Source organism: Dendrobates tinctorius, unplaced genomic scaffold, assembly GCF_039654945.1.
Source record: "Dendrobates tinctorius isolate UK_male_01 unplaced genomic scaffold, ASM3965494v1 ptg000138l, whole genome shotgun sequence".
NCBI lineage: Eukaryota > Metazoa > Chordata > Amphibia > Anura > Dendrobatidae > Dendrobates > Dendrobates tinctorius.
In genome coordinates this window covers 27,936,028-27,950,052 of record NW_027361806.1, presented here as the reverse complement: position 1 = coordinate 27,950,052, position 14,025 = coordinate 27,936,028, and the positions used below count along the sequence as shown (strand labels likewise).

Below are 14,025 nucleotides of genomic sequence, written 5' to 3'. Positions count from 1 at the left end.
AGCAGATGGTGACAAGAACGTCTGTAAGACTTCAGGGATTTGAGAGACTCTGCAAAAGCCGCGATGAGGCTGAACGGGTTGTGTACTGTCAACCACCCCATTACAGACAGGACGAGGTAATAGTGACGCACCAGGTAATGGATGATTATAGGGGGCACCTCGGCAGACATCACAAATTACGATATTTCACTTTTCCTGTCTTACCATGTGGCCCAGACCGTCGTGGCGACTTCCTCCAGCTACAGATCATCTGTAGACACTTCTCACCGTCCCCATGTCTGCTCCTTAGAAGTCTGTAATTCTGTGAGTGACCCTATATAACAATGCACTAGGTCCATCCCTATAATAGTAACACCATGAGGTGCCCCTCCTAAAGTAATAATGCTCCTTACAGCAGACCTGACACCAAGGAGATGTGGGCAGCTTTTCCTTCTTTTTAATCCCACTCCTCCAGTTTAGCTTTTTACTCCAGACGGTTCCCGTGGTATGGGGGGGCTTTGTACTTCGTGCCAATTTTTATGGGGATCGGTGGTCACAGGGTAATAATGAGGGCATCCAAAATACACTCCCATCTCTGTGTACAGACCTTACATTTAGCATATCAGGGGTACTACAAATCTAAAGACCTGAAGACCAATATCAAACAAAAAAAAAAAATATCCCGTAATAACAGAAGTGTAACGCCGGGCACTTCTGGCCTGGAGACAGGTCCTCTAAGAAGTAATTAAGATCCCGACTGTCCCATAAAATAGCCATAATATCTCGGGTCATGTCCCCCCCCCCAAATCTCAAAGCTCACCGGTGGTCTTCTCCAGATCATTGTGCCGAGTCTGGTGCCCTGTGCATCCCCCACCAACATGTAGCCGCAAAGATGGAGCAGCAGCTCATGTGAATGCAGATAGAGAGTGGTGCATGGAGCGTGGTGGAGCAGCAGCTCATGTGAATGCATATAGAGCGCGGTGCATGGAGCAGCAGCTCATGTGAATGCAGATAGAGCGCGGTGCATGGAGCGTGGTGGAGCAGCCGCCCATGTCAATGCAGATAGAGCGCGGTGATGGAGCGTGGTGGAGCAGCGGCTCATGTGAATGCAGATAGTAGAGCGCGGTGCATGGAGCGTGGTGGAGCAGCGGCCCATGTGAATGCAGACAGAGCGCGGTGCATGGAGCGTGGTGGAGCAGCGGCTCACATGAATGCAGATAGTAGAGCACGGTGCATGGAGCGTGGTGGAGCAGCGGCTCATGTGAATGCAGATAGTAGAGCGCGGTGCATGGAGCGTGGTGGAGCAGCGGCTCATGTGAATGCAGATAGTAGAGCGCGGTGCATGGAGCGTGGTGGTGCAGCAGCTCATGTGAATGCAGATAGAGCACGGTGCATGGAGCAGCAGCTCATGTGAATGCAGATAGTAGAGGCGGTGCATGGAGCATGGTGGAGCAGCGGCTCACGTGAATGCAGATAGTAGAGCACGGTGCATGGAGCGTGGTGGAGCAGCGGCTCATGTGAATGCAGATAGTAGAGCGCGGTGCATGGAGCGTGGTGGAGCAGCGGCTCATGTGAATGCAGATAGTAGAGCGCGGTGCATGGAGCGTGGTGGAGCAGCGGCTCATGTGAATGCAGATAGTAGAGCGCGGTGCATGGAGCGTGGTGGAGCAGCGGCTCATGTGAATGCAGATAGTAGAGCGCGGTGCATGGAGCGTGGTGGAGCAGCGGCTCATGTGAATGCAGATAGTAGAGCACGGTGCATGGAGCGTGGTGGAGCAGCGGCTCATGTGAATGCAGATAGAGAGCGGTGCATGGAGCGTGGTGGAGCAGCAGCTCATGTGAATGCAGATAGAGCGCGGTGCATGGAGCGTGGTGGAGCAGCGGCCCATGTGAATGCAGATAGAGCACGGTGTTGTGAGTTCATTTTCCCCTTCGTCACTGAGGTCTGGTGAACTCCCTATTCTGGTAAAGGAAGGTAATGAGCCTGATTATCAGGCACCTGAGCCTAATGATGATGACTGGCTGAGTGGAGTCACTGACTGGATATAAGGCTGCCGACGCCTTTCTGCCCTGCGGGTGATTTCTCTGTGGACTTCTAGGACGCCAGTCTGATTCCTGCTCCTCTAAAGCTAAGTTTTCTGCTTTGCCTTTTTGCATTTGTGTTTTTGTTTGCCTTGCTTTTCTGGATTCTGCCATTCCCTGCTGGGGTGAGCTGAATCTCCTTTTGCCGGTTGCTCTGTTTTCAGAATATTCCTGAGTACTGACAGTCTTTTTGAAGCCTAGCGTCTTCAGGGCCTTTTTCACTGTCAGTCTGTTGGCTCTTATTTTCATAGGGTTTTTCACGGATTGCAGACAGCAGCCTTCCTGTCCTTTCCTATCTAGTTAGCTTGGGCCCCGTCTTTGCTCAGTCTATCTTTCGGTCTGTGTTGTGTTCTTTCTTCTTGCTTCACCGTCATTATATGTGGGGGGTTGCCTTTTGCTTTGGGGTCTGCTCTGGGGCAGTTTAGATTTCCCTTTCTGTCTTTAGGCTATCTAGTCCTCCGGCTGTGATCGAGGGGTCTAGGGCATCGTAGGAACCCCCCACGGCTACTGCTAGTTGTGTTGATAGGTTCAGGGGTCTGCAATCCGATAGCTGCCAACCTCTCTGGTTTTCTGGACTTAGCTTGCATTTCTGTTTTTGCCTCCTACGGTGACTCAATCATAACAGCACGGTGCATGGAGCAGCAGCTCATGTGAATGCAGATAGAGCACGGTGCATGGAGCAGCAGCTCATGTGAATACAGATAGTAGAGCCCGGTGCATGGAGCGTGGTGGAGCAGCGGCTCATGTGAATGCAGATAGTAGAGCGCGGTGCATGGAGCGTGGTGGAGCAGCGGCTCATGTGAATGCAGATGGAGCGCAGTGTATGGAGCGTGGTGGAGCAGCGGCTCATGTGAATGCAGATGGAGCGCAGTGCATGGAGCGTGGTGGAGCAGCGGCTCATGTGAATGCAGATAGTAGAGTGCGGTGCATGGAGCAGCGGCTCATGTGAATGCAGATAGTAGAGCGCGGTGCATGGAGCGTGGTGGAGCAGCGGCTCATGTAAATGCAGATAGTAGAGTGTGGTGCATGGAGCAGCGGCTCATGTGAATGCAGATAGTAGAGCGCGGTGCATGGAGCGTGGTGGAGCAGCGGCTCACGTGAATGCAGATAGAGCGCGGTGCATGGAGCGCGGTGGAGCAGCGGCGCATGTGAATGCAGATAGAGCGCGGTGCATGGAGCGTGGTGGAGCAGCGGCTCACGTGACTGCAGATAGAGCGCGGTGCATGGAGCGTGGTGGAGCAGCGGCTCATGTGAATGCAGATAGAAGAGCACGGTGCATGGAGCGTGGTGGAGCAGCGGCTCATGTGAATACAGATAGAGCGTGGGGATCTGGCACCCACCATTGCGTAGTGCAACTTTTGGGTAATGGGGCCCAGGAGCCTAATCCACCACAATAATCAGGCTCCAGCACACTGACTGTATGACCTCGATATTATAGCATTTCTGGGATGCCTATGTGGTAAGGAGTCTCCACGTCCCCGTGATTCGGACACTGATGTTTGGTGACACTTTGTGTTGCTGATGTCGCTCATTTAGAAACAATAGAAATTTTCACATTTAGAATTTTTATGTGGTGAAACCCGATCACGACGCGGCACAATATAGACACCGTCACGTTCCCCATGTGTCTACTTCACGTCAATTCTCAAATGTCCATTTATTTTGGATGTTATAAGGCTTAAAATTTTGACGCCATTTTTAAAAATTTCCTTCTTCAAAGAAATTTACAAAAACTTTTAAGGAGCCTATAATAAAAAAACAAAACCATGAGTGACCCCATTATAAAAACGTCACCCATGAAAGTATTCAAAGCTGAATTCAGGAAGTTTTTTTTTTAACCCTTCACAATAATGAAAAGTGAAATGGACTAACAACTTCCCCAGAAGGCAGCAATGCACCACACGTGCTCCGATACTACTCTGTGTGCAAGGGGGGCTCGGACGATGGAGGGGGGCGACTAGGCGACTATACCTCAGTTTATGGACTGCACCAAGTAGGGGGTCAGCCGCTTACTTGATGGCAGCAGTCCCCACAGTCGAGTACAGCACTTGCAGTCATCTCCATAATGACCGACTGAGATAGTGATGGGCGACATCGGTGACCTCCAGCATTTAGCAAAATCTTTCTGAAGATCATGAATGACAGGACAGCCCCCGTATAATGGATCGTGTCCGCAGAGCAAATGAAATACAAAACATGGCAGGTTTTTTTTCATACAAAGAATTTCTTTCGATTTATTGTGACGTATATATAGATTTTGTTACATAAAATTTGCTACAGCAAAGTATCTGAAACTTTTCTTTTTCCCCTTGCACATAATGTAAGAGAGTGGAGAAAGACTGTGATGCTCCTCGGCCGTCTCGCAACGACTGTGCAAACAAAGGAAAAAACCACCCGCCAACCTAAAGACGTAATCCTCTCCATCAGCCCAATGAGCGGCCTCCGACAGGCAAGAGATGCACGAGAACCACGACCTGTGTGTACTCCTGAGTAACTGCAAGACCCAGAAGCACCTGATGCAGTCAGGACGTGCTGGGACCTGTGGTTCCCAAAAGACAGGAGGAGGCATAGGCCGCAGCTCTGGACATATTAAAAGGGAAGCCGGTGAATCTCTCCAAGCATGGAAACAAATACAACAGATGGAGACACGTACGGAGATCTCCAGATAGAAACAATTCATCCTCGTTGTGCATGGAGATGGGTCAGAAAAGGAGAAGAGTTTATTGGAAACGCTGTGCTGTTGTAAGACAGGTCACTGAGTGAGATATATATATATTTATATATAATGTAGACGTGTACAAACAAGATCTTTATATGGACAAGCAAAAACCATAAAGTGGTGGGAGGCGTGGGTACACTTCATCTGGTGGAGGGGGGGGGGGATTAAAAAAAAAAAAATATATTATATATATACACGGAAGGCAGCGCGAGTCCTAACAAAATACTACCTGTACAGCCGCCTCACCGTGAAACAGTGCGAATCATGGCAGGGCTCGTCAGATTTACACAAAACAATCAACCCCAAAAAATAAAAAGGTAAAAAATAAAATCTTCACTTGCTACGGCAGCGTCGAGCATTTGCCTCCTCGGGGGACACCAGCGCGGTTGCTGACAGCACTTTACCCTCAATTTACTAATATAGTATACCAAAATAAAATGTGGCACCAACGTCTAATGGGACAGACCGACCGGCATCGCAACCGAGTAGAAATATTGAACCCTTTTTCCTGACTGCTACTGGCGCTTAATTATCAGTCGTTTTTGGTTTACGTGTATAAAAAAAAAAAATTTAAATTAAATAAAGGGGAACAAGAATAATCCAAAATTCGATCTTGTGAAAGTGGAAAGTGTTTATCGTGTCGTCACAATTTATTCTGTTTCGTTTAAAAAAAATATATATTATTGATGGGAATTTTAAGAAAGCAGGCGGCGCGGTAGCAACAAAACCCACCCTGAACATTTAGTGACGTGGTCCACACCGCAGATGTGCGAATGCTATACTGCCTTGTCAGGTAATGAGAAGATTCTGCCAAAGTGTTAATGAAGAAAAACAAGTGAGTAACAGGGAAAGCGGCACATGAAAAACAAAAACCAAGGCACAGGGAAGGGGGCTAGCTAACCAAAATGCTGCACTCCAATTTGGATCTACACGATCACTGGCCAATCTCCTGATCACGGCTACCCTCGTTACATGTACGACCCTTGACGGTATTATTTTACACAAAGAAAGTTCCTGACCAAGTAATAAAAAACCTGCAGCGAGGAGTAAACAGGAAAAAAAACGTAATATTTCCTTTTTTTACAGTGGCACAGACTGGAGGCGACGAGCTCAGCATTCTACACTTTACTAAGTGCAACATCTCCCATAGCAGTCACACAACACACGGTCAAAGTAAAAGGGAGTGTGATCGGGTAAAATACTACTTAAAAACGGTGCGATGGTGGAAGAAAGAACCAGCAGACGGGCGCAGAACAGAAAGAGAAGAGGAGAAACAAAAACAAAGATGAGTGGTCTAGTATTCCGCGTTACGGCACCGGCTGCTCTGCCGTGCCGGGGTACGAGGGTCGGTGCAAACTGCACGCATGGAAGATGGCGCTCTAGACTTCAGTCAGCTTTGCGGAATGAAGGAACTAGGTAACTCTCGACGTAAGATGGTGTCAGCTCCACCCCATCTGAAAAACAGAGTGCAAAGATCCCGATGTGAGCCCTGATGGCGTTCTCGTCCTAACGCGCTTTCATCTTAAAAGTCAGCAAATTCTTTTGCACATTTCTCGGTGAGAGACACGCGGATGTCCTCCTCCTCGTAGTCGTCGAAGTTGCTGGTGTCTCCGGGCCCTCGACACTTTGGTATGAACGGAGCTTCCACCTGATGGACAAAAATGGAATCGTCAGCACTGAGACAAAAGACGCAGAGATACATACGAGCCGCAGATTGTTGCCTCATCCCAAGCGGCAAAATCTGCTTACTGCAGGTGTGGACTTGGCCTCATGGCTCCTCGATGCCATGGGTCCCTATTATCACGTGTCAGGGAGCGGCGCAACATAAAGGGAACCCTGTTATACACAAGACCGAAACTGCGGACACCACCACCTAGGTCCCGGAGACCACGCTAGACCTACCAGCGTGGCACCGACATGCACTGTATGCACCCTGCACCCTGAAGCGTCCAGCAGCCTCGGCTCTAATCTCTCGCAGCTTCTGTAGATTGTCGCGTCAGACGCCGGAGTCCACGGGTGCAAATGTTAGTTCAAGTCACCATATTATGGTAATCCCACTACAATCCGGCACTCACCTGGTGCCACCCGGGTGCATCAGGAGCTCGGCCTTCTACAGCGTCTAGTTCCCATTATATTGTTTACCCCTCTATGGCCTGTGTAGCACAGGAAATGGGGCCCCTATAATCAGTGCGCGGTCAAACCCTCTGTTAAAATTGTATAACAGACACATACACACACGCATATACATATAAATCAGATCATCAATGTTACAGATATGTCCCACTTTACTCAGCCCATCTTTTTCACGATGCTCTTTTCTACAGTCGGCCCAGAGCGGAGCATTTTGCCATTGGCGGCAGTGAGCGCTTTCTGACAAGTCTTCATCTTAGGAGTCGTCGAATCACACACCTCCCCCCCAGACGCCCATGGACAGCAGTAGCACCCGTCCAAAAACGTACCGCCAAGAAAGGAGCACAGACATAAAACCGAGCATAGAAAAAAAGTGTCACCGCTGCAACAACACAAGGAATAATGAGAGCAAAGCAGCGCTGCAAATCACAACGACTGATCTCCTGCCGTTTTGTGAATACAGCACCAATGCAAACTATGAGTCTCCATGGTTACAGACTACAAACAACCTGGTATGGTCGGTTCCTGCAGTCAGGTGCCCATCTATCATTTCTGGCTACTGAACGCGGCAGGATGAGCTACAGCCCCCCTTTGCCTGCAACCATGGAGACAGATTACTCTGCACTGGGGCTGTATTCTCCACAAAGTAGATTTTTTTCCCCTGTCAATGTCAGGGGGCTCCCATAGTCATCTTGAGGCCGGGCACAGGAGGGGCAAGGCACGCAATGATGAATGTTCATGAGGCCGGCACAGAGGTACCGGACCCCGGTGGCCTGAGGGTCTTCATGCTCAAATATTTATCTGGCCCATGAAACGGAGACTTATCTGGATATAGGGGAATTGACAAACATGAAAATGGCGCTGTCCCACCTGCGATACCAGTGCAATCTCATTCGATCCTTGTTTGCTTCTCCCTCCTCAATGTTACATGGACAGCGCAAAACTGAGACCATCACAGGAAGAAAGTATTACAGAACAGATGAGAGACAGATCATGGGGGGGCCCGCTTCCCCCAACAGATCGCGGGGTGTCCCGCTGCTCGGAGGCCAAGAAATTAGATACAATCCACCAGGGAGCGCAGCAGAAAGCCTGTAATCACCTGCAGCGTCACCACGGGGGGACAGATGACAATGGGCAGGTGATGCAGAAATCATATCTGCAGCACGTGTCGAACAGCTGAGAAAGGGTTAAACACATTGAACCCATGACTGCCCGTTGATGCCAGCATCTGGTGACCGCCCGCTGCCTCCATCCTTCTTCTCATCACTTGTACACAGATTATGGAGGATCTCGGCAGGAGGTTGTGCCAAACATCTTTGAGAACTGCCCCTAGCTCTTCTGTGTATCAGGCTTGTGCGTATCCTTCGGTCTCTTCATGAGATCCCGGGATCACTTGAAGCAGAACTGGTGGGTGGAGATACACAGGACGGATATGTAAAATGGTGAGCGGTCACTGCCGGGTCAGTTATTGCAATGTCTGGAGCGCGGCAGGTTTATTTCGCAGTGCGATTAGCAGAGACGTTTCGCCGATCTGCTCCATCCATGTATTACATCGTTGGCCTTTTCTCTGAATTGCAGGGGGTGATCAGGGAGGAATACTTAGGGGGGCCGCTCGTTCAGCAATATAATGATATTCTAATATAAGGGCAGATCTTACTGGTTCCCTTTAAAGGTAAATCTATAAATTCTACGTTACATATATGCGAGGAATTCCCAGCAGAACAGGTTTGTCTACAATGACAAGAATACGTCCTGCCCCGAAGACCTTAAGGCTGGATGTGCGCAGGTCAGAGGCTGCAACCATCTGACGTTAGGGAGGCTCGGACGCCTCGCTCAGGTCCGGGGGTTTCTGAAGCTGCCCTTTGCTTCTGTTCAGAGTGTTCGGTGCCAGACCCGGATTGTGCTCATCTATAAATGGGCTGAAGTATCAGAAAGGTGGGAACCCCACTCCGCACCCCCACTGAGCGCTGCGCCCCCTTCATCATTCACCTGGCACAGCTCCGCACATTTTCTAGTGACAGTGCCGGCCGTACAGTCCAGTCCTGCCCGGCTGGATGAGGCCGATGTGTCTCCATGGTATCTGGCTCTGCAGTCACATCCCATCGTTTCTCCTATTTGTATGTTTGCGGTAAAGGACACAGACGAAAGTAACTGCAGAATCAGAATTGCAGCCTGTAACCATGGAGACACGCTCTTTTTTTACTTTCATGAAGACGACTTGAAAAGTTTTTAATTCCAGCAATAGAAAAGGTCAGCAGCAAAGATGGAGGTGGCATCTCCTAAATGAGCGACAGAAGACATCTTATGGATTACCTTTCTCTGGTAGATTGCAATCCAGTCCGTGGTGGCAAACCACTTGTGGTTCTTGATATCGTTGACCCCGTTCTTCAGATTCCCGTATCGCTTGGTCAGATCTACCTGCAGTAAGTTTCTTAGTAAATCTTTCAGATCTGAGCTGAAGTGGGATGGGAACCGTACCTGAAGCCGAGAGAAAAGAGGCGATAATCAGACCCCTCTCCTCCCTGTGGGATTACTCCGAGAGGACAATCGTGAAATTTGCGACAATGTCCAGCTGAGACGTCATCCCTTTACTTACCTTTCCTGAAACTATTTTTTCATATATCTGAATGGGCTGATCAGCGAAAAATGGAGGATAACCTGCTGCCATTTCATAGATTAACACCCCTAATGCCCACCAGTCCACAGCCTTGTTATAGCCCTATAGGGAGGAGAAATGGAAAGAACATGAGATGTCTAGGAACATTAGGGCGGCACAGGACAGATATCTTAAAGGGGTCGTGTCAACATTGAAAATTGTTAAAATAGTAACGCACTTATTAAGAGCAATATTGCAACTGTAATTTTATTAAAGATCCCAACTTAATGTTTAATGTTCATTACCTATGTTACCGGCCACCTCTGCAGTGTGGATGAGCATGCTCCGTGCTTATGAGCATGCTCAGTACTTACAAGCTCCCCTTTACAATAGAGCATTGTAAGCACAGATGACTGATCTCTAGATCACAATCCTGGCAGGTTTAGGGTCCCTGTGCTCCTCTGAGACCGCAGCTTGGGAAAGTGCACAGTCCAAAAACGGCACAACCATGCAGATGTCCGAACCGTCAATCTTCAAAAGCGCACGGCCCCCCGGAAACCAGGAGGCAGAGGAGAACTGCGCTTCTGAAGATTACAAACGAGGACAAAAGTCTAACCATTTCATCCATGAATACTTGCATGGCCATGTGCGTTACCTCTGTAGATGTCTGAAATCGGGCAAATCTTTAGGGTTGAGGCTGCTAATTGTTTGCAGCTTCAGAATTTAAAACTTCACTGATGAAGTCCCAGTTGCCCAAAAGCGTCTGTGTCCCCTCCAGGGAAACAGCAGCGCTCGTGGCTATGGTTTTCTATTGCAGCTAAGACCCATTTAGCAGAATAATCCCGAGCTGCAATACCAGAAGGAAAAAAAAGCACAAGGACAAGAGGTGCAGCTCCTAGAAGGAAAAAAAGCTGATCAAATTTTTGGATTCTATAAAGCCCAAAAAAGGTACATTAAGGTGCTTGCAATGGTAGCGTGGAGTCAAGTGAAAGTCAAATTCTCCCCAAACATTCACCTTCTATCTATCATTACATGGGGAGAGTGCACGTACTATAGAGGAGCGTGCATGCACCTTTTCCAGAGAACCAAACTAGCAGCTAGACAGAACTGACAGCGGGGGATAAGTGTCCGTCTACTTGTCACTTACCTTGCTCAAAATAATTTCCGGTGCCAGGTACTCTGGGGTTCCACATAATGTCCAAGTCCTTCCCTTTACTCGCTTGGCAAACCCAAAGTCTGTGACCTTCAAAAGAAATACTGATGTTACTTCTTTATTTCTGTCCTTAGTGTCTACGTCTGATCAGTCCCTGCCCGATGTGACGCCTGAAGTGGAGAGAGATGGGCACGCTGGGTGGTAAAGCTGCAGAGGCATCTGACTGAGCTCGATCCTATACACAGTAGGACCTGCACCCGATGCTTGCTGCACAGTCGTGTCTCCATGTCAGAATGAAGGTGCAGCAAGATCCTACGGTGCAGACACTGTGACGTCACCTGTACGTTCATCACATGGGACCATACGATCTGCTATACATAAGATGTACCAATATAGTGACTGAGGCCAGGTGAGGGCCGAGATTATTCTATTATTTTAGGGGACTTACTGTTTGGATCCCTTTTTATTACCTTGTTTATGGGAGATGCAGTAACAAAAAATTAATAAATTAAAAAGAAAAACAAAGACAATTTTGGCATTCCAATATTTTTACTTAACCTGCAATTAAACAATTTTATATTTTGACAGACAGATTGGACTTTAGGGGATCAGTGATACCAAATATGAATATCTTTATTTATAATATTCTTCATAGTGAAGCAATTTTTTCTTTTCTTTATTAACTTTTTAGTTTCCATAAGCACTGTCAATGTGCCATATACCAGAATGCTGAAGTATACAGTAAGAGTCCTGGTCTCCTATAAAGCATGACCACAGGCTGCGCTTCACAGAAGTACATGGAAGCAACAGGGTCCCTTCAGCAGATCCCTGGCTTCTATGGAAATCCATTGGCGCCATTTGATGGCATTGCAGGCGAGCCTGAGTACCAGGAATGGACGCCTGGGTAAGACTGCGGTGCTTAAATGCTACCGATAGTGATCGATACCGGCATTTAAATGATTAACAGCAGTAACTGGTGCCATATCAGGTTGCTGCAGTCAGTGGCAGATGCTGGCTGTATCTCTGACAACGACATCCATCGTGGAGCAGCAATAAAGGGTTAAAATCAATGGCTGCACAAAAATAATAAATGCCATGTGGATGCCATCTGTGTGACATTTGCTTTTAATGGATCAGTTATGAATGTAGGAAACTAATTGGCTTTGTTAAATTGACGATCTTTAAAAATGTAAAAAAAAAAAAAAAAAAAAAAAGCGCTGCGGGTCAATACTCGGACGGTGACACCCATGTTAAGTCTATCTAGATCAGTACGTGTGCACGGTAGTGACAGTAACATGCAGAAGCCGTCTGTGGCTGGTGGGGGTGGTCATTACCTTATAAACGAGGCCACTCACCTGAATATATCCTTGTTGGTCAATTAGGAGATTTTCTGGCTTGAGATCTCTGTAGATGAGGTCTAATGAATGGAGGTACTCGAAAGTTAGAACTATCTGAGCTGCGTAGAACCGCGCGTGGGGTTCGCTGGAAAGAAATACGGCACCTTAGATACCCGCACCAGCAGAATCCCGCCACACAACCCACAGAAATACACCAAACAACTGACCTAAACCTGCCGATTCTCCTTAGATGCGAGAACATTTCTCCTCCCGGCACATATTCCATCACCATATAAAGGTTAGAATTATCCTGTAGGGAACATTAGAAGCAAATATTAGACACAGTGTAGACTGCAGACGTTACAAGGGTGAAACGTGCGGCTTCCCTGCAGTGTTGCGGCATCCTTTTCCTATATGACGAGTCCACATACGGCGGCCGACACAGAGCTTCCGCAGCGGATGTGTGTGCAGATATCATCTGCTCATCCTGGTACCATCCTCCTAGATGAGATTTGTGCGGTAGAAACAGATCTTTAGGGTAGATTTCAGATCTGCAGCTTGTTCATTTTTGTACATTTTTCACTCTTTGCTGCAGCTTTTACAATTTTCATTGCCGTTTGGCAATGACATCTGTGAGGATTTGGTGAAGATTTTGGCCACTGTGGACAATCTGTCGGACGTGGACACCACAACTGACCTCCACCATGATACATGGATGTGAAGGGTGCGAGAAAGCAGACAGGATTTTTACTACTGGAGAATATAAGCAAATGAAAGTTGCTGTTCAGCAACATTAAGAAGAAATGTTAAAAACTTGGAGGAATATCTAAAATATATATCAAAATCATCATTATAAATTGCAGTAAGAAGGTCCTGTGTTTTCTGGAATAGACCCTTCCTTGCCGCCATATATTGATTTTTGGGTGGAAACAAACTCCTACCCATGTTCGCGATATAACTGATTGGGGAAAGACCATCTCAAGACACCCCTGTATCTTCTCTAAAGAATCTGCATGATGATTCGGTTGTTCCTCCAGGAAATGTATGAATTAATAGACACCTGGGAGTTAACACTTGGGGGTTGTGTCCCCACAAACTCTGATATTGCCCAATAGGTACTTCATGACGGATTCTGACACCCACTTGACAAGGAGGATAGAAGAGCCGAGAAGTCAATGTACTGACATATTTTGGGGAGTAATAATGGCCCATTCAGAAAAGCAAATGTTAGTAGGTGTGAACAGTCCCGTAAAGGCTCGCTGATCGGTTTGTTATATCAACTCTACAGCCACTTAAAGGTTTGATTAAATAGGCCCCACAGGAGCAGCAATCAGGACTTCAGAAACAATACAAAGTTCCAGATGTGACACTTAACACATTGCTGTCTGAAGTCAAACATTTCCAGAATTACAAGGCAAAAATTGATGGAAAAAGTGTAATATCCTGTAACCTACGTGGATGCCTTTATTCTGGGAGCTCAGGGAGCTGCACGTACCCCCCACCATGGACACAGATGTGAGCTATGGAGGCTGAAGCACCACCCATCAGGTTCTCCATGACGCACAATAGTTGTGCCCTCTGCAACCTGCGACACTAGAGGCTCATGCATTAGTCACGATGGAGAGACTAAGGACAGATGCAGACATCCATGCGTCACAGTCTGATTATGGGCTTCAATGCACCGGCCCGGCCGTGGGTCTCCTCACCCGAACTCTACAGCCTCATCTATGCCTATAAGGCTGTGGAGCGCCGCTCTGGAGAATGCAGCCGGTCCGTGCATTGCAGCCTATACCCAGACAGCAGAAGTCTCTTGCTTCCTCAGGAATCGTGATCTTTTACCTTGAACGAATACTCCAACCTCACCAGGAACGGGAAGTTGACGGCCTGCAATATCCTCTTCTCGTTCAGCGTGTGTTCTATCTGCTTCAGTTTCACCACCTGGAAATCAATCACCGAGAATCGGATCAACAACAACAGAGACCAGGAGCAAAGGTGAGGAAATCCCTGCGCGGACAGCCAGAGTACATTC

At 47.9% G+C, this 14,025-nt stretch overlaps 1 protein-coding gene across 3 annotated transcripts in view; it reads right to left on the bottom strand.

Annotated features, from left to right (window-relative positions):
- Positions 1-4,265: 4,265 nt before the first annotated feature.
- PRKACB (protein kinase cAMP-activated catalytic subunit beta) overlaps positions 4,266-14,025 on the bottom strand; it is a 44,544-nt gene continuing 34,784 nt past the window's right edge. For all 3 annotated transcript variants that reach the window (XM_073544897.1, XM_073544896.1, XM_073544898.1), the window contains exons 4-10: positions 13,836-13,934; positions 12,224-12,306; positions 12,015-12,141; positions 10,654-10,749; positions 9,507-9,629; positions 9,224-9,388; positions 4,266-6,428 (exon numbers count right to left, since the gene is read on the bottom strand). In XM_073544897.1, coding sequence (XP_073400998.1) covers positions 6,303-6,428; positions 9,224-9,388; positions 9,507-9,629; positions 10,654-10,749; positions 12,015-12,141; positions 12,224-12,306; positions 13,836-13,934 — 819 coding nt within the window. In that variant the 3' untranslated portion in view covers positions 4,266-6,302. The remainder of the gene's footprint in view (positions 6,429-9,223; positions 9,389-9,506; positions 9,630-10,653; positions 10,750-12,014; positions 12,142-12,223; positions 12,307-13,835; positions 13,935-14,025) is intronic.